At 35.4% G+C, this 26,569-nt stretch overlaps 1 protein-coding gene across 2 annotated transcripts in view; it reads left to right on the top strand.

Moving 5' to 3' along the window:
• The window catches only part of LOC149950968 (uncharacterized), a 107,069-nt gene that overhangs the window by 73,478 nt on the left and 7,022 nt on the right, over window positions 1-26,569 (top strand). For both annotated transcript variants that reach the window (XM_090169337.1, XM_090169336.1), the window contains exons 3-6: window positions 875-1,010; window positions 17,414-17,547; window positions 19,178-19,418; window positions 24,153-24,277. In XM_090169337.1, coding sequence (XP_090025463.1) covers window positions 875-1,010; window positions 17,414-17,547; window positions 19,178-19,418; window positions 24,153-24,277 — 636 coding nt within the window. The remainder of the gene's footprint in view (window positions 1-874; window positions 1,011-17,413; window positions 17,548-19,177; window positions 19,419-24,152; window positions 24,278-26,569) is intronic.

Raw genomic sequence — 26,569 nt, 5'->3', positions numbered from 1 at the left:
GAGTGTGCAATAATTGGTGGCTTTACCGGGGAGTCGGGTCCGGCTCTTGTAACCCAAAAGGGCGGTGGTGCACTGGGAGATGTTAGCTCTGATCAAATGGTGCTATCTCCACTTCCGACTTCGGTCAGGTATGGGCTGGAAACTGGGTTTCGGTTCAGGCTAACAGAGACGGTTCAGGCAAACTGGCCGCCTCGGAGGATTGGGTAGCCTGCTGTAGGGTGGCGGGTTTCCGTATGAGGCGCAGTGGTCCCGTTTCCCGGCCTTTTGGGGCAACACCGGGTGTCCGGTGCCAGCTGTGCCGGGTTACGTGGACCGCTGTGTGCCCGTCGTTCCCCTTTAGGAGCTCTTTCTGAAGGGTGTGGCTCTCTACCTACGTAGGTACGGTTTCGGCTGGTGTTGCTATAACATCCACTCTCTATCTTACAGCTGTGCGCGAAGTGGGAACTGGCCTTTTGTCGCGATGAGTGGCTTGCGTCGAGGGTGAGACCATCAGTAGTAGGGTACTACTACCCATGCTGGATTTATCACCTGTCCGGGCTTGTGGACGCTAGCGTAGGGCATTATGATGAGACCACCGGTGTAGTAGGCTTTTTGATTCGCTTGGAGCACCGGAATATAAATTTATGACCCAATGTATTAGGCCTAAAATATGGTTAAAGGCCGCGATGGTGAGCGATGACTCAAAGCTTTTTGTGCTGAAGATTCCAATGAGGAAACACTCTAATTCGCACTGTTGCTTACATTAATTCGGGATGTGTTTGTGAATATATGTATCTATACCAAAGAAATCAAAAGGCAAATTGTCTAATATGTGAGGCTAATGACTTCCGCTCTGTTAACACGGTCAGTTTTAATATTTGGTTTCATGCGATAGGTGGAGAAGTCGAAGGAAGGCAACGTGTTCCTGAGACGAACGGACCACAACACGGAAGGGACATATCGGTGCGAAGCTTCCGCCGAATCACCCACATTCCAGACAGTCAGTGCCACCAAAGAACTCTCCATTTACGGTAACTCTTAGCTTTTACTTTACACTCCCGTTCACTCTACAGAAAAGTTTTTTTAGAAATCTCTAAATCAACTTGAAAATTCTGAAATCTTGGTCGAAAATCAGTTCCAAAATTCCAAAAACCGAAATAAACACATGTTAATAATATTAGCACTATACATAAATATGGACACTATACTTCCGGTATTACAAATCGTTATATATTTATGAAATCTGATTCTTGAATTAATTAGTTTTTATTTACTGTTCTAATTTATTGCAAAATTGAATTTATTTAATAGTAACCGACAGCGTTTTTCTATATGCAAACAGTAACGAAAAATAATTTATCATATCAATAACTTAGTCACAAATTACGCGACGTAGTTAGTAAGGTCATTGGTTCTTGCAAAAGTAACCAGAAGTTCATAAAAGTAAGGCTATCCCATTCACCTCACAACAAGGTTCGATCCTAGCTTGGATGAAGACTCGGAAAAACTCATTCTGCTTAGAGTTTGCTTAAAGTTCTCTCTCCACTGGTTAAAAGGGTTTTCTACGAGCTCTTCGCTTTCCCCTTCCATAAAAACTTTTTGAGGTTATCGGTAATAGCGAATCTAGGGAGCTGTTGATTTACGTGGCATGAAAGATTGAAAGGCTTGCTACCATTAATCAGCGTTAAAAGCCATATTAGGGAGCGTGCAATATTAGAACCTTTACAGAAATACTAGATCCTATATTCCCTTTAACTTTCCATCAAATGTATTTTCTATTGTACTCCGCTCAACAATATAAGAAGAATGACCAATTCGCTTACAAGATCATCGATACCATTGAGTTTTATCTTTCGTTCCGTCTTTTAATTTTTGTATGCATTCTGCTCTGCTAATAACAAAGAAACTTGCGATCTTAGACCTATCATTTTTTATAATCGTAGTACAGAATGTTAACATATAATGAAGAGTCAAAACAAAGCGATAAGGAGACGCGTCAATTTCGGCGATTTTTCCACTACTCTGCTTTGTTGGTCGGAGTATTAATTTCCTAAGTGTAAACAGTAATTAAGTAGGTTCATTATATAATACCAAGAACGTATATATGTATAAGAACGTTGAAGGATCAAATTGGCGCCTGGTGCCATGATTTAATCGGTTTCAGAATAATTCCGCCCTAAACATCGCGTGCGGTGCGCGCTAAAGGTTAAAACCGTTTCTAGTTCAAGCGCGCGCTGCACGCGGATTTTAGGGCGGAGCTTTACTGAAACCGATTAAATCATGGCCCAAGCGATGCCTTTTGTTCAACGTTCTTATACATATATACGTTCTTGATAATACTTTTAAGGATAACGGTGATAATAGACTGGTTGAAGGACATGATCAAGTGTAGATTGTAATCTAGCGCTGGCCTAACCTGCTCATTATAATTGTGTGGATTTCAGAACTATTTGGAATCTAGGGTGTCGAGTATTTCCTTAAGTTACGTTTAGCATAAATAACGAAATTAACGTATGTATGGTGATTGATAGTCCATCGTGGAGTGATTGCGTAATCGGATGTTACGAAAAACGAAACTCTTCGCTGCCTAAATGACTGCCAAGTTAGTGTGAGGGCAATAAATTGCGCTTAGGTATCAAATTTAAAAATAAATAAATATATAGCGTTTTCCATTTGATTGCTTGAGAATCGCTCCGAATCGGTCTCTGACGTCATAGATCTCGCCCCGATAGACTTGAGTAAAACCGCAAATGGAACATTCCATAAACATATTCCCGCGCTTTTTGGTTTTTAGTCTACTAGTAATTTGAATTTTCGCGTCGAATAGCATGACTCATAGCGTCTCGTCGTTCTAAGCCTTAGTCTGCCATTTTGCCCAAAAATCTAAAAGGGTCACGCAAAAATTTGCTCCGATCTTGATCTCGATCCGTTGATCGGTCGAAATCTGCAATTTAGAGCGCTCGAGAACAGTCAAATGGAAAACGCTATTAGAAATCGTGAAATATTGTAAAACAAATTAAGTTCGCCTATTTCGGGGTTCAGAAAGTGAAAAGTACGAAATTTCAGAAAAATTCAGGTAATAAATAAGCGCTTTAATAAAATAGAGCATGGATGCGCAAGCTACTATTTATATGGTCCTTGTCTGGTTTTCCAGAGGAAATAGACGCGAAAAACCTGTGTTAGGCCTAACGAAAATATTTTGCGTCGACGAGAAAAAAATGTTAGGCCTAACCGTGAATTAATGCATCAATGATTGCCATCGCGCTGTTTTGGCATTTCACCAACAATAAGGAAAAATACGTTCATAAAGTGAATATTGACCCTATTTGAGATGAATGTGGATGGTAGTAGATTTCTTTGGAAGGCCAGGCGAATCTGGTAACCAACCAACCGAAAATATTTCTTTCAGTAATAAGAGAGGATCTTTTATCGAAGCGCAAGGTGGAAATATCGCGTTGCATACCCTAATTAGCAAGTGGAGTTTTTCTTCTGTATCTACCCTGTTGGAAAAAGTCGTTCTCGTATCGGCGGGAAATAAGAGCTAAAAAAAACTATTAAGTCAGCACCTAAGGAAAGATAATTATCGAATTCGATAAAAGAATGTTTGCATCTGGCATGAGAATTATCTTTCCTTAAATACCGCTTGGATTATTCTGTTCCACGCTTCTTTATTAACTCTGCTCATCCGATATGAGGTTAATCAGAAGTTTGGTAAAAATAATCAACTAGGCTAATACCCAAGGCCCAAGTCATCTAGCGAATGTTAATGCTTTTAATTCGGGTGACCGGGTTACAATACGTAAGAGGGTGGTGGCAAGTCCTTCAGGCCGCGTGAGCCAACAGCTATCTACATTCACTATTACCGTTAACCTCAACAAGTTTTTATGGAAGGAAAAACCAGAATAACCACTTGCAAACTTAACGCAGAAGGAGTAGTTCTGGGTTTTCATGCAGTGGCACGAACTAGGGTAGAACCCGGCTCCTCTTGCTGTGAGGTGAAAGTGCTAACCACTCCACCGCCCTACTTATAACATATCTCTTATACGAGGAGAGAATTCATCTAAGCCATTAAAATGAAACGTGTTCCTTCGTAGGCTCGACGCAGATTCCGTGCACACCGCGCCAAGGCTTAAAACTTACCAAATCTATTAGTTCGCCTAAAGCATTTTTCTTCCCTCGCGGGTATCGAAAAATCAACTCGAGCATGATAATTATATTAGCACGAGAAGTAAATAATTACTTCTCTCTTAAGATGTATATTGTATACTACTCGTCTAATTTAGAACAGGGCAAATTATGTTAGATAAATTTCAACCTCGGAAATGAAGTATTTTTAAATAAAAAACGGCTGGATTGTAAATATGGAGTCCCTATTTTGCTGATAAAGAGTGTGCAGTGTGTTATTTCTGATTTTCTCTGAAAAAAAGACCAATTCTATTTTCACATTTAGACAGCTAAATTTTCGTTCTTCAACTTTTCATTTTTTGAACCCCGAAATTAACGAACTTTAGCTATATTCACCCTGTCTATTGAATTGAAAGATACGCCATTGCTTCCAAATAAGCCGGAGCCACACACAATTAAAATAGAGAGGTTAAGCCAAAGTTTTCCAACTCTGGAAAAAGATGGTGGTAGGCCTAACAGCTCCCCCATGGTCACCTAAGGTGCTGTGTTTGTTGCTCCTAGATGGCCACACACTCCCCCAGAACTATTAAAGGCTCTCGGAGAGTTATCAGAAAAGTACTGTTTTACATGGTCATTGGCGAAACGAACTATAACATTTAAAAAAATTAGTGTCAAGGAAAAGGATTTTTTATGTTACTGAAGCGAAGTGTGAAAGAAGTAGGTTTTGGCATTGCGTAATTTGCGAACGTCACCTTACGCGGCTAACTTCGTTGAGCGTTTTAGTAGCAATTAGCTGAAACACTTAAAAACTAAGTTTACGAAAGCAATCAATTAATGAACACGTGTTGATGAAAGACGCGAGGGTGTTGCTCCGCGCATAATGCCATTTGCGGCTGAGCTTAAATTCAGTCCACGCTTTGGGCAAAACTCAGTCATTACTGGTTGCGAGTCATGTCTCGCAAATTTGACTTTCTAAATGGATGTAAAGTCGACGGCTCGCGCCTTCATTCGCAGGCGGCCTGGCTCGCGTCAAACAGATTACAGCGAAGGCAACAGTTACAGGATTGTAGTTCGCGAACTTTCTCTAAGTCAATGTTGCTAAATGTTCCATATACTTCAAACTAATTAGCATAGTCCTCGCTCGCTTCACGTCATCAAAGCCGATGTCGCGTTTCCTCTCAAAGACACCTTGGCTCAGTTTACTGATCGGCCAAACTATCCATATACTCGCGTTCGTTAGGAACTCGACGTTTCGAGGCTTTCAGATATAACAGCTCCTAGATCGACTTTGCTTAATAGATTATAGCAAGACTGTATTTCTACTTAGGGATAATGATTATGTTGAGGTGATTTTTAGCAAGCTTCCGATCCATATCACACTCCAAAAACAAGCTCCTTACAACTAAAAAATTAAATAAGCTCGGTATTTCATTGGTTCCCTAAAACGGACGTCTTCCGACTAGGACTGTGTGAGTTCTCGAACATCATCGATTACTCGGCATTTTCTGAGGTCGAGTTCGAGTACTCCGTAAACTAGTTTGAGTTCTAGAAATAACCGTTTTGAGTCAGATTACCCTGACAACACTGCTATCGTTTTTAGTCGGCTGGAAACGTTTACCTGGTAACGTTGTTGCTTCACACCAAAAATGGAGATAATATAGCACATAAACGACCTTCATTAACACGAGTTAACTAATTTCGTAAACTTAATTTTTAAGTGTTTCCGCTATGTAGGTTATTAATCCTACACCTAATAAAAAATCCATGCCTGTACGATGAACGGTTTGAAACATGCATAAGGCAGATAATTTGGTCAGCCATTTTCCAAGGTGGCGGTGATCGCTCATACCGGACGATTTTTAATTTTTAGCAAATTTTTTCCAAGGAATATTTCTATATTAGATGGACTAGTATGCCGATGAATTTTAAATTATCTAAAACAGCGAAAAATACCAATATTTTTGTGATTCTTTTCCCAAATTTTCATTGAGTTGAAATTCTATTTATGTTTCATACCCACAATGTATTTCTTTATGCTTAGGGTAAACGACGACAACGCTCGCTTCAATCGCGTTAGAAGAGGTAATTTTTAAAGAACCAATGAGATTCCGGGCTTTGTTGATTTGTTTAAGGAGGAAGGAGTTTACTGGTGGTGCCTGAGTGGAATTGGAAGCAATAAATACCTCCTTGATTTTACATAAAACATCGCTTAAAATAGTATAAGAAGTTCTTTATGTAGTAAATCAGTTTAAATATTTATTCACTTCCCACCAAATCATTTAATCTGGCGCCATGTAGTATAAATAAAGCATAAAAATAGAACATTTACGGGACTCGCTCAAATGTTTCTTTCCATGTAAGTAGTTTATTGGTAAAAGCGGATACACGTCGACGAAATTACAAAACAAATATATAATACTATGTTACCAAAGACTATGAAAGGTTTCACAAGGACAACCCGCGCCTGTGTTCTTAACCGAAAATAAACTCACCGCAAGATGGCGCTAAGCGTCTAAGAGTTGGGGGCAAACCAAAGACAAATCAGCCAAGAGCTACTTTTATCCTTTTACTAGCGGACTCGTACGCGCGTGGCTTCTGGCTAATAACAATAAAAAAAATGGATTTAGACGATCAAGAATTTGAAGAAATTTTTAATGGTAAGTTTAATTGCAAAATATATTTATATGTAATGTTAAAAACGTTTCTATTTAGAAAAGTAGACCAGAGAATATACTGACCATTTACAAATAGTTTCCGTAACTTGCAATTATCGGTACTGCTAAAAACACAGTTTCGAACGGTTTTAAGGAGATGAGGCACGTCAAAAATAAAGTAGATGGCCCTTTCGTCTACGGCATACGGATTTTCACATTTAGAAGTAAATTCTTTAGATACATTCGTATTGTAGAATTTTCGATTGGTGGAAGCGCCATCACCCACAATGCAAACAATCTTGAAACCCGACATTTCCAGTCTTTTCACGGCTTCCCATACTATATTATCCAGCATTTCTGATGTTAAAGAATTTTTTGCAAAATGGGCCAGTGGAAACTTAATGTCGGAAGTAGCGCCTCTAATCATCACCATTAAAGCGTGCGTAGCCAGAGGTTTATCGGTCGCTGATAGATCTTCCATTTTAGCAATATTTTCGTAAGTATCATTCAGCTTGGTATAACCAATTATGTCGCCGTTGCCCTTTTTGTATACCAGATCTTGCTTTATCTTGATTTCATCCAGTAACAAACAGAAAAATTGTTTGTGTAAAGGTAATGATTTAGGTTTTATTTCATTGGCAAGATCTTCAAATGTTTTGTCATGAAAACCCGGATTGACTTTAAATTCCGCATTATGGCGTAGTAATGTACTACGTTTTCTTAAATCATTGTACATTGATCTGGATTTTCGATACATATACAAACACCACTGAATTACTAGCGGATCCCATCTACGTTGACATTTTCAGCTGCGTTTCCAAGAGAAGGTCAGTAAATTTCTTTGTTGGTTCACCTTTTTCAACATGCTTTTCCAACTCATTTATTAGAGCTTCGTGTTCGGACTCATCTAGAGATTTGCCTTTCGTCTCGATTCTGGATTCAATTTGTCGTTGTAGAGATAGTAGCCGTTTTTCTAGCCTAACATTTTCTTCCATGGTTTTCTTTAAATTATCGTCAAGTTCCTGCTTGTTCATATTGCCAATTCTAATTTTTTTGTGGCAGGCCCTTCGTTATTAATCTCACTCGCACGCTTTTCGACAACATTTTCCTAAACGTACCATTAAGGCTTAAGCATTTCTCACAACTGCTTTCTTCAGATAACAAACAGCAATCATTGTGACGGAGAAGTGCCGTAAAAGAGCATAAATTCATAACTTTCGAGTTCATTTTTTCATAGTGCTCAATGTAATTTTGGTTGGGGTTGCCCTTACAAATTTGGAGCTCATCAATCCATCAGTTGATGCTATTAGAGTTGGTAAGTTTCTTAAAAGGGGGTGATTAACTTGTAGCTTTCCAAATACTTCAATTTTGTACGAAAACAGATCGTCAACAATCACAGTTAAAGCTGTTTTCATTATACAATTATCGTTATACATTTTTAAAAACCGAACTTCTCCGGGTAGGAATGTTAAATACCAGTCAATTGGAAGCTCGAAGCTGAATAACTGCATTTTTTTTAAGTTTGAAGGGTGTAGAGAATAGCTATGATCGTGAACGCCACTTATTTCTCTATTACTAAGCTCGAAGTTTAAATCTTCTTTATTAAATTCCTCGCGTTCCATATTTGGAAAGGTGATATTCGAGCCGACATTCAAATCATTCTTATAAAAATTTTCATGTTGGTACTTAATACGATTATGATTATTCAATTTTATGGTCCCAAAACGCTCTCTTCTTGTCTTATCTTCTAATCCAATATTTACCGGATTCGGGAATTCCTCCGTAGGTCCTTTTCCACCATGAAAATGCTTCGAACACAAAAAACTGTTGTAGGGGACATTACTCGCTTCAAAATCAGGACGATTTAACCATTCAATCCAATTCAAACATTTCTTGGGATCCTTTTTGTATTTCGGGAATGGGATAAAGAAAACACCTTTCATATGTTCTTTGAAAGTGTACCGGCCGTCGCTTCTACATCTTAAGTGCACACACGTTTTATTTTTTGGCATAGTTTTTAAGTTTAAAATGAACTATTAATAACTTATAATAATACCTATTTAAAAGCTACAAATACCGAAATTAACACCGTTGAAAAGTATAAATTCAAATCTAAAAAAAAAGCATTAAGCAGACGAAAAAGAAACGGAAATATCTGACGAAAAGGAAACGGAAATACCTATCTTACTATCAGCGCGTGCGCGAAATATTAGTTCGGTAAAAATCTACAAGAGAGCGCGACCGTACGCCCCGACTTCCTCTCTTGTGCTTCTCGTAACAAGGTGGAAGGCAGGGAGCCGGCCACGCGGGTTGTCCTTGTGAAACCTTTCATAGTCTTTGATGTTACAGGCTTTATACCTTTCCTTTAGTATAGACCAATCTTATTTTATAATTTTTTTTATTTTAGATACAGGATAACTGTTTTTTTTTACCTATACTCAAATCTGACTGGAAAAGCCTTTCTAAAAAATTAAATTTTTTTTTAATAACTCTAGATAACAAGAAGAGTATAAGGCTTAATTTTACTTTATGAGAATGGATAATATGTTCCGTCTCCTAACCCAACCTAACCTAACCTAACCCAACCTTACTTAAACTAACCCAACCTAACCTAACCTAACCCAACTTACTTAAACTAACCCAACCAAACCTAACCTAACCCAACCTTACTTAACCTAACTAAAACCAACCTAACTTAGCCTAACCTAACGTAACCTTACTTAACCGAACCCAACGCAACGTAACCTAACCCAACGCAAAATAAGCTAACCCAACGCAACCTAACCTAACCCAACGCAACCTAACCTAACCCAATGCAACCTAAGCTAACCCAACGCAATCTAACCTAACCCAACGCAACCTAAGCTAACCCAACGCAACCTAACCTAGCCCAATGCAACCTAACCTAACCCAACCAAACTCAACCCAACCTAACCTAGAGTTAAGCCAACTTTGGGGTACGTGGCGTTTTCCACTACACTCATTCCCATAAAGTAAAATTTAGCCGAATATAATAAATTACTTAACTCAACAAATACCCCTCATTTAGAATAGCACCAGAAACCCTAGAACTATGAAATTTCATTCAAAATTAAGCCTTTTTCTTTATGGCTTTCCATCTAGATTAATTATATAGCATTATAAATCAGAAAACACAGAACTAAATTACGACTGTTAGATTAAATGATTCATGATTTTTGTTCTCGTATAAAACTCTCATCTGTGACGCAACGTTTATACAAACCCCCCGCTTACTGCGTTGCGTAATTTGCGAACGCCCCCTAACATTACTTCCTTAAAACCTTCGTAAACAACCGTTGATTTTTCAAAATAAATATAGTGTTATATTATACTATCATTCATTTTCAGTTAAAAAATAAATTTTATTTTGAATATTTAACGCTACATTTAAATTTTAATATTTAACGCTACATTTAAATTTTAATATTTAGTGCTACATTTTAAATTTAATATGTAATTCTAAATTTTAAGTTTAATATTTAATACTACATTTTAAGTTTAATATTTAATACTACATTGTATGTTTAATATTTAATACTACATTTTAAGTTTAATAAATATTTAATACTACATTTTAAGTTTAATAAATATTTAATACTACATTTCAATTTAATATTTAATACTACATTTCAATTTAATATTTAATACTACATTTCAATTTAATATTTAATACTACATTTCAATTTAATATTTAATACTACATTTCAATTTAATATTTAATACTACATTTCAATTTAATATTTAATACTACATTTCAATTTAATATTTAATACTACATTTCAATTTAATATTTAATACTACATTTCAATTTAATATTTAATACTACATTTCAATTTAATATTTAATACTACATTTCAATTTAATATTTAATACTACATTTCAATTTAATATTTAATACTACATTTCAATTTAATATTTAATACTACATTTCAATTTAATATTTAATACTACATTTCAATTTAATATTTAATACTACATTTCAATTTAATATTTAATACTACATTTCAATTTAATATTTAATACTACATTTCAATTTAATATTTAATTGTGCATTTTATATTTATTAATTCATGCTACATTTAAATTTAATATTTAATAATACATTGTAAGTTTAATATTTAATACTATATTTAGAGTATAATATTTAATATTTTTATTTTTTTAAGATTCTCCTTTACGTTAATTTTAAAGTGCATTTTAGAAATTTTCTTTATTTTGTTAAAAATAGTTATTGTTATATTAAAAATATTTATTATTATATAAACAATATTTATTATTATATAAACAATATTTATTATTATATCAACAATATTTATTATTATATCAACAATATTTATTATTATATAAACAATATTTATTATTATATAAACAATATTTATTATTATATAAACAATATTTATTATTATATCAACAATATTTATTATTATATCAACAATATGTATTATTATATCAACAATATTTATTATTATATCAACTATATTTATTATTATATAAACAATATTTATTATTATATAAACAATATTTATTATTATATAAACAATATTTATTATTATATTAAAAATATTTATTATTAAATTATTATATTAAAATTCGATAATCAAATAATTTTAACTAATCAACGTATCAACCTACTGTTTGGTGTTGCTCAATGTTTAAATTCGAAACTGAAATAAACATTTGTAAGAAAGGCCAATCCATAAAATATTTCTGCTTGCTTTCACTGTTTTTTCTACGTCATCCACCACCAATTTCGCTAAAACTAAACAAAAAGTTGACTGTACATTTTGCATTTTCTGGTAAGATTTCCCCAAACATTTTACACGGAGCTCGGGGAGGATTAATGACTTCGGAGTTCAAAATGATTTCAATTTATTTTCGATACTAATTAAATGAATTATTATTGCAATACTCATATCAACTCTGTGAAAGTATTGTTAATACTTAGATATTTATTAGCTAGTATTTTATGACAAACAACAATCTTTACCTGAGAAACCAAGTGGCGGATACATATGGGGGGCGCGTGCCCCCCTTCACGCGGGTGGCCCAGCACCAAGCGCGGTTCACGGCAAGGTGAGGGTGGGCCCCCGTCATGTGACTTGATGATTTGTCATTACACCCATAGCTCAAGATGTCTTTTAGCACCCCTCCCCCTTGAGTTTTTTCTGTATCCGCCACTCAGTAACCTGATACACTACCGTGGCTGTCAATGAAATGTTAAGCCTTAGAATTTTGCGCATTGGGAAGTGGTTTGCTGTAGCTAAGGCTCATATAGGAGTTGTTGCATATATAATTCAAATATAGTTTTGGTGGTCTGCATGGGAATAATTTGTCATAGTCAGAATACCATTTCGACTCAATATCAAATTTAATTATTGTCTCGATTTACACTTCTGTTTAAGTTATTGAGAACGAAATTGTGACGAAAACACTGGCGTTGGAGTCGGGAGGATGGGAGACGATTTTGAGCGTTGATCGCAATCCCCCTCACACTCAAAGAGCAAGCTCTTTCTAACCAGTTCCACCTAATCCATAAGGCAGACTAGGCTAAGTTCCTCGGGCCTGCGAAAATTTTAGGGTAAATTAGGGCGTACGATTCCATATAATAGGGTTTACAAAGGTGGTGGTATTTATTGGAGGGAGTATTAGGGAATCACCTGATCAGGTTATTCCCGTCGTAATTCTCACATGTGTGAGAATGATCAGTTAGCCAGATCTGGCTCTTATTAGATATTCCCCTCACCTAGTAATCTGATCACAAATTGAATCTGATTCATTTTCCAAACACTGCAAATTCTAAATTCACATCAAGATCACAATAAATCACTTGTAGATCACCAATATCTGTCCCAATTTTAGATCACTACTACACTCTAAGATCACATGTATCCAAAGTGATCCAATAACGTTCCCATGTGTTCAGAAAATGATCGTTTACGATCCCTATGTGAACATTTACGATCCTTATGTGATCAATGTTAAGTGATCTGTATGTGCACTAAGAGATCATATTTGTCTCAATTTTAGATCGCTAGTACACAAAAGAACGCAAATGGTACACAATACATTAGGAAGTGGGGATCACATAAGAACGCAAAGAGTACACTAGACGTATGTATTCTCCTCAACTGTATAGAAAATCATGCATTTAAAGAAACAAGTTTATTTCCAAATTTTATTGATTTCCACTGACATTTTAACAGCTTTAGTGCCTTATTTATAAAATTAGTGTCCAAGAACAAATTTCACTAAAATACCCATCGCCTGTACATACTGCTTGGGGTAATCAATTTCAAACGAATAATAAAAGGCGATTAATATGTTCACCCAATCTTTATTTTGTTCTCCAAGTGGAACAACACTTACTAACCCAAGGATGGTAGCATTTTCAGGTGAGCAGTCACGGAAAGATATTCTAGTATTAACATGACCTGGTTTTAATTTTTCCAAGGTATCTTCGAATAATTCTGGTTGTATTATATATTGCAATAATTAATATTTGGCATAACACTTTTTAAACAAACACACATGAAACTATTAATTGTCAAAAAAATAATAGTTCTATTTATTTCCAGTAAGATTAAATTTAACTTAGCAATGAAATTAATAATAATACTACAACTTAATAATTTTTGGAATTTATTTTTAATGAACCCTAATTATTTTTCTAATTTAATTAAAATACTTCAACATGCGTGTGAAAAACATTATATAGGAAGATATTCTTTAAAATAGGAAGATCAATTAACGCTTCGCGACAAATTGTGAAATAGTTTTAAGATATCGTATAGAATATATAGGTAAAAAGCAACCATGCATTATTTGATTGTTGTTCAGTGAGAAAGATTACAAAACTAACTTACCGATACTTCTTTTATTATAGTTTCAGACTTTACTCCTTTAGTATTGGTAACCAAAATTGATTGGACTTATTGTTTGGGATATTACATGTTAAAATTTAAAAAGTTCCCAAATTGAGTAATTATTGTAACCAAAAATGGGTTGTTTGTGTTAAATAAAAAAGCCCAAATTTAGTTATTATTGTAACCCAAAATGTGTTGTTTTGGGTATTAACACAGTTTTGGGTTACGAATAACAACAAAATTAACCCAACTTTGGGTTGTAAGTTTTACCCATTTCTTTGTTGAAATTAAAACAACCCTAAATAATGACCCAGCGTTGGGTTACAAAAATAATCCTTTTTTGTCAATTTTGACCTGTTTTAAGAGTGTAGGCATTTTGTACTCTGAATTTTACGTTACATACACAAAATCTAGAATATTGCTACAAGCATACGGAATTAGTTAGTTCCAAGCCAAAACTAGGACTCATATGCAATGTATATTGAAGCTTCATAGAATCTGCCAAATTGAAATCCTGACTTTTAGGGCTTAGTTTTAAATTCCTGGACTTTTTGACCCATTTTCATTTTCCCTGACATTTCCAGGTTTTACAGACCGTGTCCGAACCCTGCATAGCTTTCCCACCTAAATTTTGATGCAAGTCAGGTAATTACCCAATGTGTAGGGTATCTTGATATTCAATTTGGTACCCCAAAATGGTATTTGCGCATCCCTAATATTTTTCAAAATGATAACTTTCTAAACTAAACAATTTCTACAATTAGGACCATTTCACTCGCCTGTTTTTTACATCCCTCTTTTGAGAATGTGGTCCAGTAGATGTACCAGGCTGTGAAAAATTGTCACTTACAGCAACACTCGCTATTTTTAAAAAGCCTTTAGCAAGCCTTTAGGGTCTTTAGATGTCTTTTCACCGAATGCTTTGTTTCGTTCCTTTCTTATCCTCAACCTTAAGGCAGAGATAAACTGAGTCTAAAAAAAAATTGAGCCTTTTTACCGAATATTGAAAAAGGGGGAAGAAATGTAATAAAAAATTACCCATGTTTTTTTTCCTGGCGCTTGCAGACAGGGATATTTTGCTGTCATTTCCATACCAATCTGTGCGCAAACATTTTGATTGCAAACTTTGGGATCTCTTACGTAATGAGCTCCACATTCTTATTTTTTTCTTGAGATCACAATTTAAATCATCATCAATCAGTGGGATTGGATTAGGGCTATTAGGGGGACTGTCTACAGAACCGTCACTAAAAATATTTCCATTAACTTCCATTTCTTCATTTTCAGGCATTTCATTTTCTAGATTGTCTACATTACGTAAGCAGCCTGGGTGATGGCCACGACAATGTACCTTAAATGCACCGTAGCTGTTAGTTTTATAAGGGCACACTCTAAATAAGGGCACACTCTACAAGAAATGCTAAACAAGCTTTCGTTCTTATGAAGTTTGATAACATGTTCGTTTAATGTATGGATGAATTTTGTTGTAAAATTGCACATTTCACAAGAATAATTTTGATTATTCTCAGTCATTTTAAAACAAAAGGAAAAAGCCAGGCTATTTACTAATTAAACATTACTCTTATTAAAACGTACCAGATACTAGTCAAAACTATAGCAACAGAAATTAGGTTGGCCGGGTTAGGGCTAGCTCGCCGTGGTACATAAAAAGCCTAGCCCAGAATTATTAAAGATAAACTAAGTATACTCAATACTGTCTAATACTTCAAACATCCACGTAAATTACAGACTCATATATAACAAATACCAACTTTTTGAAACTGCCATTGTGAGAATAAAAAGTATAGTAACTACGAGTCTACAATGAACAAAATTGAGCCAAAAAACTGTTAACGCATTCAACGGACCAACTAAACCATGGACAAATAAATTACTTCTGGACAAAGAATATAAAGTATATAATAAGAGTATATTCTTTGTTCTGGAGAGGTAAAGTAGGCGCGTGTTCAGCTGCACGATTTAACGTGGTGCCTAGTTGAGTGTCGACACCTATGGATGCGCTGAATTCCAAGTGTATACCTCTATAGTTTCCTGGTTTTACTATTTAGTATACAGTTTCTTACTGTAAAATTGAAATTGAATATCGATACAAAATAAAAGTTACGATGTTATTGTTCTAATCTGAAGGTGAGATACTAAAATATTATTCCCAAGAACAAAGTGAAAAATATAGTAACATTATTTAACATTATTTTAATTGAAATGTTTATATTCAAAATAGAAAAACGATCATAGTAAAATACAATAACAATTAATTTTAATTAGAAATGTCAAATTTTGATTGAAAAATATTATTGAAAAAAATTTACAATGGGAAAGTAGAATCACAGAAATGTTTGGGACGCAGGGATTCAAGAATAGTAGTAAAAATAGAAATAGCCTATAAAGTAATTGAAATTTTATCTTTTAAAGTGTACCGAAATAAAATTGAAATTTAAGTGATTTCCATATGTAAAAAAACTGTCTAGATGAAAAAGGAAAAGTGATCTGTAAACGTCTAGCGATCTCATTCCTGCTAAGACTATATAAGAACGCTTTACTTTGAATATAGATCACTCGAGAAAATTTGGAGATCGCCTATGAACTATTTAAGATCACATTAATATCACTTTAAGATCACTCTTGGTACACCGTAAACGATCTTTTAATGTTCGAATGTGATCTGAGAGTGAATTAAAAATTTGCAGTGAATAATTCTTCTGACCAGACTCAGTTCTCTAAAGAGTATTCTGACTTAAGTTGTATCTCGACAAAAGCAAAATAAACAGTAATTAAAATTTCAAAAGGATTTGTAAAATCGCTAACTGTGAGGCATCTAAAATCTGGTCACTTTCTTCTATCGTTTTATAATGAATTCAGATTAGTTTCGGGCTAAACTATTTGGTTTGCATTTTGACCCGTATCAACTTTTCTGATAATATCTGAACGTAACTACAGATAACTTTATGTCTGAGTTATCATAATAATTTCCTCTAATCAGATAACGCAACCTTTTCATATAGCTCATGAAAAATGTAATAATAATTTTAAATTTACGGTCCCCTAACTGTACGTTACATGTTAATCAAGATGCTATGAAACTTTTATACAAAGGCATACTAATAAGAAATTACGTTACATATGGTAAGATTACGTATTTAAAAACAAAATGGAAAAGTTACTTTAAAGAAAACCTATTTGTTTAATAATGATATTAATATTTTTGATAGTTTATCTAAATTTAAATGCAGTTCCTTCAAATTTGATGGTTTCTCTTTATTGTGAAATAGCGATCTTTTAAGAATTTCCATGCCATTCTTATTAATATTGTTTTAATCATATTTTATTATTGCGAAAGACACATGCTTCAATAAGAATTTACACTTAGTAATACCTTTATGATAAACTCCTTTTATTATTAAAAAATAAATAAGATTGTTAGCAAAGTAAAACAATTAACAGAGTTCAACTTAATTTATCTCCGCAGTAAGTCAAAGTTTTCAAAATAATATTTCAGCAATGTGGTATTAAGAAGGGGTCCTCTTTATAACTTCATCCAAAATATTCGGTAATTAAAGTGTAGGGTAACGACCATCATTGGGTCATACAAAGGCGGCCGGGAGGGGGGGGGGGTTGGAACTGATCTGAGATTGGTTCTATAATGAGGGTGTAGGCTATAATAATCGCGATGAGTATCTCCTTCGCGCGGGTAACAGCTGAAACCATAATTAATCCGTGCCTCTCCTCGTGGCGGTTGCTATTAAATTGCAGCTCTTCCGACGGAGGGCCCGATGATCGCGGGCAACCTCCCGAAGTACGACCCGGGCGATATCATAAACGTCACTTGCAAATCTGGAAGATCGAAGCCCCCGGCGACGCTGAAGTGGACGATCAATAGCAATGAAGTGAGCGAGATTCTCCCCTTCCTGCACCCACCATCTCGATACTTAACCCTGTTGCCTTACTTCGAATACGTGATAACTCACGTTTCAAGAGATACGCTGGTTTTCGCTTTCATTGAATTATTAATTTGTTTTAGAGCAAAGGTTCCCAAATAGGCGATTTTTTGATAAATGGAGATCTTGACCTTCGAAATTAGTAAAAACAAGGATAGTAGATACAGAGACGAGAAACTTTATTGGCGGCCTCTGTTGGAATATATCAGCTAAAGCGACCTAAACGCAAGGAGAGTTATTGTAAACAAAAAAAATGGCGGTCACCTAATTTTAGCGGTTCTTGACGAGGCTTAAGTGTTCAAAACAAATGGGCATTTTTTTATTTAAGCTCGTAGTTTTATTTTTAATATAACATCCAAATGGTAAAAACTAACTACAATAATACTGCCCATAGTGAACCACGTCTTAAAAATGGCCGCGGTTTTTTTACATCTAACTCCCCGTGAATATGAAGACGTTTAAAATCGTAATTTTTTTCCTGCTTTCTTGTCCCTGTATCTACTGTCCTTGGTAAAAAGTAAAAACACTTCAATCTCGACCTGAGAAATGGTGATCTCAACGTTCGAAATTGTTATCATTTAGATTTGAAATCTGGGTATAGCTCTTACTTACGTAATGCATAATCGACTTTTTGGACACCCCACGCGGTTCTAGAGGGTGGCCCATGAGGAGCACTTTCATATTTTTTAAAGTGTTTCACTATGGTCTTAATAAATCATCTCATTATTATCCAGAATAGCTACTGGCCTCATAGAAAATAGTAATACTTGGAAAGACCAATACTAGGTAGATTATTCGATTGTTAGAGCACCATGACAACGGGGAAAGGGTATACAATGTCATGAAGTTATTTAAAAGTTCCACTGGAGGCGCTGCCGTACTACACCGAAGGTGCTACCTTCAGAGTCACGGTGTAGTTTGAGTAGCTTCTGCCACGAAGTTCTTTTGTTACTGGTTGAGTATCTGTTAAGCGGTAGTTGTTAGACCTTGGTAGCTCCTAGACAAAGCCGATTGAAACCTACCCTTTCCCTTGGCATAGTGTTCTATTTCTACTAGCTTTAAAATATAAAGCGGGCTTTATATCAACGGAATAAGTGTTGCGTCTGGTTTAAAAACCATTGACCAACCGGTAAGAAAAGTGATTAGCTAACCATTGTTTTACCACCAATCGGTAACTGCATTTAACTAAAACCAAGATAAAGCCACGCTGAGGATCTTGTCTTTGATCTGTCATCTTAAGAATATTTTAGGATTAACTTAACAAATTTCATATATCCACCTGAAAAAGGTCAGTAGCTTAAAGTCGTATTATGTTAATTCTAAATATTAAAAATCCATCTGCCACACCGCTTTTATCTTAATTAATCTTAAAATGTTAGATGCTTAACTTCAAAATATGATCTTCAATGGTGATATTTGAAAACCAAAATGTCACGTTTGGAATTAGCACGTATTCGTCTTAAGGAAGTGGATTTAACTACGGGGCATCCAACCCTATGTCTCTCTCTGCCTCTCTTCATTCAAAGTCGCGTGACTTGAGGAATCTCCAGTCGTTGTAATAGAATTCTCTTCGCCACAGGCTCTTCCTCATTATCTCATTAACTATCCAGCTATTAACGATTCGGAGGGGCTAACCATCACAATGCTGGGGCTATTCTTCAAAGCGGACGCGATGTTCTTCACGGACGGCACTCTAACGATCAACTGCACCTCCATCGTGTCCCACGTCTTCGCCATGAGCAGCGAGCAGCTCATTCTGGGAGACAAAACGCCGCAGGTGATCGCCGACCCTCTGCCCAGCTCCACCTTCAAAGCTTCAGGTACGTCCCTGTCCCTTCCACCCACCTCCCTCTTCATTACCGAGTCTCGGCACGTGTTCAACTAGCGTTTTCCTTTAAAATTTATAACATTAATTTTGGATCCGGATTGTACTTGATGTCCTTCCTGATTCTTTAGAACAGTCGCTTTGAAGTCAGAATTCTCCTCAAAGGCAATCGCGTTCTTTTGAATGATTAACCGACCAATTGTCTTAACTCTTATGACGAAAATCTATTTTAAAATTCCTTAAGTATGTTAAGCATGAATAATTTTAGATTTGGGCTTATACAGCTTCAATTAAATCTTCATCCATCTCTGTATACACACAATTGGTGAACAAGGGAATCAGTAGCGTAGAAAGAGAAGTACCAAGGCTATGGACTGCATCGCAAAGAGTGTTAAAAAACGCGAATAAGTAGAATAGTCCGTAATGAAAAAGGATAAAAAAGCTATACCCTAAAAAAATTTAAGATATTTAAAAACTTACAAATAGCTCCTGCCAATAGTGTCTTCGAGCAAACATAAAGACGCGAATCTCGAACCAAATAGATCTTCGAGTGAAAAATTAAATGAAATAAAATGAAATAGCCCGAAATTCCAAGGGTACGAGCTATAGTTTTGTAAGTTTTTAAATTTCATCAAATTTGTTTAAGCTTTAGCTTGTGTATCCTTTTTCAGGATGGACAATTCTTTACTTACTTTCTTATTAATGAACTGAGGCGTAGCTTTGCGTGTTTCCAAATTTCTCACCTTCGGAAATTAAATTGCTCACTGTACATTTTTCAAATTGGCATACATTTTATATGTACCTTGACCTGGGCTACAATAAAAACGTTAACAAACAAAACTTAAAAGTAGCTTCACAGATTCGCCTAAATAACAGACTCGCACTTTCAAGGAAATCCACCGATTTTATTTACCATAACTTGAAAATTCCTAAAGGGAAAGTTTCAATGGGCTATAGTTTTGCTATGGCAACCGAAAATGTTTTTCAAAACGCAATATAAAATTTGTTTTATGTGATTTAACACGGGAAGATCATAGATTTTAAGGTAAAAAAATTAAAAATTGACAAAATTAAAATTTATACAAAATATCAAAAATTGGGTCCAATTTACCTAAATTCATTTAAATTTACTAAATTTTGCTTATATATATATAGCTTGTTTTACTTCATTTATTTTAAATTTTTGGTATTAACCCAATATTACTCAATTTTACCCAATTTAATATTGACTTTGTCCAATTTAGTCGAATTTACCTCAATGATTTGGGATTTACCACATTTGAATAGTCTAATTTACCGAAAAATACTCGCATTAACCATTTTTTTTTAATATTTTTTATACATTTTAGATTTTTCATTTTTCGAATTTTTTCACATTTATAAATTATTTTTTTTGTGTTGTCAAATACATTCTTGGTTGTCATGCCAAAATTACAGCCCATTGAAAGTTTTACCTCTTGGAATTTTCCAGCTACGTCAAGGTCTACGAAATCCGTCGGGAGGTCTGCTTGTTTATACAATATTCCCTGCTAAAGTTTCTAAAAATAATTAAAAAACATTTTACAACTATTTGTATGTAAAAAATTAATACTAGTTAATAATATCTAACCTACATACCTGGAAGCTTAATTGCCAAGTAGTGGGCAACTCGAGAAGTTAATAAATTGCTAAGTCGATTTTTTTGTACTTCAAATGGCAAATCGTGTGCAAGCCGACAACAATCAGGTAATTTATGAACTTATCTAGTTGGCACCTAGGAGCAACAAACACAAAGATAACGCAGCTAGCCTTTAAACACTCTAAGGCAGTGTTGTGTACAAATTTCATTGGACGAGCCTTCATGCTGAACGTTTTACGGGCGGGGGAAGACAATTTTCCAAAATTTTCCCTTTCCGACGCCAGCAGGCGCTAAAGCTTCTAACCAATGAAAAATGTACGCAAGAAAATGCACGACTTTTGACAAATTGCTTTATCCTTGTGTGTGTTGCTCCTAGCTGCCAAAATGTCCACGTAAATGTCTCGTGTGTTTTTTTCATTCATTAATGTAGCAACTTGATCGACACCCCCTACCTTTTTTAGGTTGTCTAACCAATGAAAATTGTACACAAGAAAATCCACTTGTGTGGGGTGCTGTGTTTGTTGCTCCTAGGTGGCTCAATGTAAGCCAAAAGTTAGTTTCCACTGCAAACACAGTAATTTATTTTGTACCCAGTCGCGGCATCATTTAGCAGGCCAGATAGAGCATGACTTACCTTGGTACTTGAAAATATTACTAAGAGGATGCAAAGTAATTAAAAATTAAATAATTTACATTTCTTTTAAATTGCACACAAAAAATCAATTGTAATCATTCTAAGGGGGGCTCAAAAGATTTAGAAGCTCTAACGTACTTGGCCTACCTACCTGACTCTACCCCTGGTTTTACTTAACGTAATTATAGTTACAAAGGGAATAATTTAGTCCTACAGCACACATATTTTGTTCCCTTCAATATTCCATTATGTTAATTTATCTGCGAGTGTTTTCCCCCTTTTGACGATGAAGACACAAGAGTTGGTTTCATAACGTTTTTGAAGTGGGGAGGCCCACAAAGAGAGATAACAAAACTTCAAACCAAGTTACTTGTTTCGTAATGGAGATATTAGAGCGAAATCTTACTCATTTATTATTTATACTTTTAAACAAACCATTATGTACAATGAAATAACGATATCGCCTTAATTGTGTAACTATTCTACTTATAATGTTGTTATATTTTTAAATATGCTCTCTTCATGTAGATCACCTTAGCTCTTCACAAAAATTTACTTTATCGCTGGTGTAATATTTTGAACTGAAGAATAGTCACAAATTCAAAGTATACCGAAGTAGCACTATTTAGTTTGTGTGAATTGTTTAAATAAGATTTTATATAATCACAGGTACAACGACAACCAAGATAGACCTATTGTGTCACCGTTACAACCACGGCAGCTATGTAATTTCGCTTGATATTGATGCTTAAAAAAGTACATCTTTAGAATCTAATTTATCCAATTAATTACCAATATTTAACAGGCAAATAACAAGAATAATCAGCTAGGCTATTACACAAGGCACCACCTAAGGATATTAAATCGTTCGGATTTAAAATAATTAGTTAAACAAAACATCTATTTGAGACTTGGCGAAACAACCGTACAAGTACCATTAAAAAATTCCCTAAACTCGAACTTCAAAATTATTTCTGGTTGATATTTTAACGCTCTTTTCTGAGTGTTTTCACATTGCGAAGGTCATAGTGGCGCAGTAGGTCGAGGACTCTTAATATTCTTCGAGTAGTTATAGGTCACTATGTAAACGACCGAAGTCTAGAAGACAAATCCTATTCATCATATTCTAAACTCTACCGAGATCCCTACCAGTCTTCACCATCACCTGAAGCTGTTAGATTATAACACGCTTAATGCTCAGACTAAGAGTCCTTGAAACACGGAGGATGTCAAACAGGAATTCTATAAGCAGGAGCTTCAGGCGTTTAGATCATTCTGTGTATAGATAGAGGTTCAACACCAAAGTTTCATCGGAAGCCCCTGTTTTAGCTTCCAAACATTAGAAACTTATAACTTACATTAGTGCCACTTGTAGTAAGGATTTCTTAGCTTCGTTAAAAGCGCGCCACAAATTTCATGCAACGTGGTGACGTGAAATAGAAGTTATATCTGGTAAGTATCTATTAAATCGTCATATACATAAACAAAAAAAATGGTAGAAAGCATTTGGGAACTATCTTTTAAATTCGTTAAAATTCATATTAAGCTTAGATATAGAAATTTTGGAGTAGAATCACAAAATTGTTTTTCTTTAAAGAAGTAAAACTGGGCGCCAAAATCCAGGGTCTGCGAAATTAAAATACAGGGTGTTTCAATTTGCTCGATCAGGGCTTTAGGTATGGAAGGCTTTGGTTTCTAAATTTCAGAAAAATCAAACAAGTGTTCTCGGTTTTGGAAAATGTATTTTTCCACCGGTAGAGCATAGTCGTAAATTTAAAAATAAATCTGGTTCGGTCAAAAAAGCCCTAATTTTCAAAGAGCTTGGAGGTTGTGGGGAAAAAAAACAGTTCTACTACTAGCCAATAGCCTTTAACGTACACAATCTTAAATAAAAACAAACAATCGTGTATATTTATTGTAGGGAACTACTGCTTTCAGCTATGTTTTGAGTATTCAAATCTGCAACACCCTGTAGAGAGCCCTTTTATTTGGTATAAGTGACCAAAACCCTGCGTAGCCATGGTTTTCAGCTACTGAAGAGAAGTTAGTAGTTTACCTTTTTTGTTGGTAGAATGACTACCAAGTTACGTTGAAAGCCATAAATACCAGTAAAAACACGTTTTTTATCTAAATTTTTAAAAACGGAACGAGTGTTTATAAGAGTCATTTTGATGATTCTATCCAATAATTTGTCATTATTTCGCCGAATTAAGCTTCCATTTTCATAGAGACGCGTTTTAAATTTCCATAAGCCTTGGTCTCAAAGAAAAATTAGTTGGTGAAGGAGATTCCTCACTCATCGTTACCTGAAAATTACACTTAACACCAAGTTTGCAGAGTATGTGTGAACTTTGTAAGCTAGGTCAATAAATATTTTTAGGTGTCAACGAAGTTAACAGGGCCCTTTAAGGTGCCGAGCGAAATCAAAGCTTTGTTGCAATTAGTAAAACAGCGAATCGTTTAATTATCTGTTGCAGATGATGCCCCTCTAATAACAGGAAGCCAAACCAAATACCGAGTCGGAGATTCAGTTAATGTCAATTGCACTTCAGCCAATCCCAGGTTTCCACCCGAACTCAATTGGTTCATCAATGACGGCCAGGTAAGGCTATATTCTCGTGTTTAGATCATGTATATCAAAGCACAACGCAGTAACCTTTTGAAGATTTGTTGCGACAACTCCACTTGTGGTATTTGATATAAGAAATATTTATTTAAAAGATTTTTAGGAAAAAATGGGAAGTTTGTAGTCGATTTTATTGAAGGTACAATGCCTAGTAAATAAAGGAAACTATAGGAAAACTTGTAATAAAAGTATAGAACTTACAACAGGAAACTATAAATGTATACACTTGGAATGCCTACGGATGCGTTCCCACTGTGCTCAGAAAGCAGCTCGATAAACGGGCGGGGCTTAAACTACGTCGAATATAAGACCAAATGCGTTTTTTCAAATTCATTGGCTGACTGTCGTCGCTAAGAAACCATGCTAAGGAAAAGAAATCAACGATACTAACTCGAAAAACAGACTTACCATAATATAAATCTAAGAAACCCTGATTAGTTTTCTTCCTAAACCTGGTCTAAAGCACATTATTTAGATGGTAAAAAAGAGCAAAGGAGACAAGGCTTAGTGTCGACTAGGAGCCGAGTCTAGCTTAACACGTCGCGAGCAAAATCTTCACTGTGAGCCACACCCGTTTTTATGAAAATCATCAGGACCACAATAGTCTTCCCTAGATATTCCCAATCTATTCAAATATAGTTTGCTGGTTACAAATATTTCAGAAGGGAAAACAGTTGGTTTTTAAAGGGAATCAGATTTAAAGTAACTGTCGGTTTTATCATTGCCACCTGTATTATGTCGCTCAATAACTGATGTAATCTGGGTTGCAATGTTTCAAACGTCTAAAATTAATGTAAAATCGGAAGACCTTCAAAATAGGTATATTTTTTAGAATATACCAGGTGTGGTCAACCTGCACATGCGAACTTCTACAAAGAAACCAGTTACGGACTGTCTAAAACACGGGCCCCTAACCGTGAGGTCTATTAGGCCAAGGATTCTACATTTTTAGAAGGATAGGAAGTGATGGCGCTTTCGCGCCGGGAAGAAAACTCGCTACTGCGCAGTAGCTCCTTCCAAAAATTACCCATCCAAGGTCAAATATCACTAGCGTGAAGGCGCCAAAGCCCATTTCGCCGTTGAGCGATTTGGCCTTGGGGGTGAGTAAAAGCGGTAAAAGTGACGTCACTCTTTTGTAAAACTCCACGCTCTTCCCGCCAGGCCGTTTATACAGGCGAACCTAGTCACTTCCTATCCTTCTAAAAATATAGAATCCTTGATAAGGCACCCTGACCATGCTCTTGCATAGTCACAGACTCCCCTGCCTTTTGGCAATACGCCACCAACAATTGTAAGATAAACTAACATTTCAGGACAGAGTCCATTATTAAATGTATTACGTTCCGAAACTCTACAAACGTTCCGTGATGCATATGTAACATAATAACTCATAAATATACCATAAATGAATTTTACATAAAGAAACCTTGTTCACGGGATATGACGTAAATTAAGCGAATAGGCCTTTGTATAAAGTAACATTGGTCTTCTTGTTTTGATGTTGCTGCTGCGTCACGGGCGATGGATCGATGAAAAGCCCTGAACATAAGAGTAAATTCGACGAGACATCTTGTTTTTACTGAACTTCTCCGTATTTCGAACAAAAAACAAGTTTAGCAAGCGTAGCTTATTTTATAGAAAGGCCTATTCCAAAATAAGCGTCATCAACTTTATAGAAGGGAAACGGAAGTTAGTTAAACGGATTTTGAATAAACGCAGAATTCATCGAGTTTCTTACTTTGACAATCTATAACTTAGCTCGTGCCTCGTGAACACCCAATTTTTTTTTCCATTTCAACTTTTTCAATATCACACCATAGATATATATAATGCTTATGGATTCCCTACTGCGGGAAAACGCAGACAGCAAATGTCTTTCAGCAGTCAGCGCCATCTAGTGACGTCACTTCAAAGTGAGTCGGAAATTGGGTGGAAAACTTTGTTTTTAACCAGTCTGTCGTCTGCTCGTGAATCCACGTGTATGATTTACGTGAGCCGCGGCCGCGGCCACAAATGTCTTGAATTTACTATTCCTGATTTTATATCACTGGTAAAACTTAAGGTAAGTTGATTAGACTTTAGCATAATTTTAAAAAAAACCTTCAAAACTTCATTATTAATTAAAAGAAAAAAACCATCTGAATTCTGAAAAGACTTTTAAGAGCCGAATGGAAACAAGGTTTGAATTTGATCATGTGCAGAAGATTTAAAAACTCGAATTTCCGGCTAACCTGGAAGGGGGTGGTAGGGGGCGCGTTTTTTTTTCTC

Source organism: Leiobunum rupestre, chromosome 3 (assembly GCF_980474605.1).
Source record: "Leiobunum rupestre chromosome 3, qqLeiRupe1.1.hap1, whole genome shotgun sequence".
Taxonomy (NCBI): Eukaryota; Metazoa; Arthropoda; class Arachnida; order Opiliones; family Sclerosomatidae; genus Leiobunum; species Leiobunum rupestre.
The sequence above is the reverse complement of the archived record's forward strand: the minus strand, read 5'-3'. Positions and strand labels throughout refer to the sequence as shown.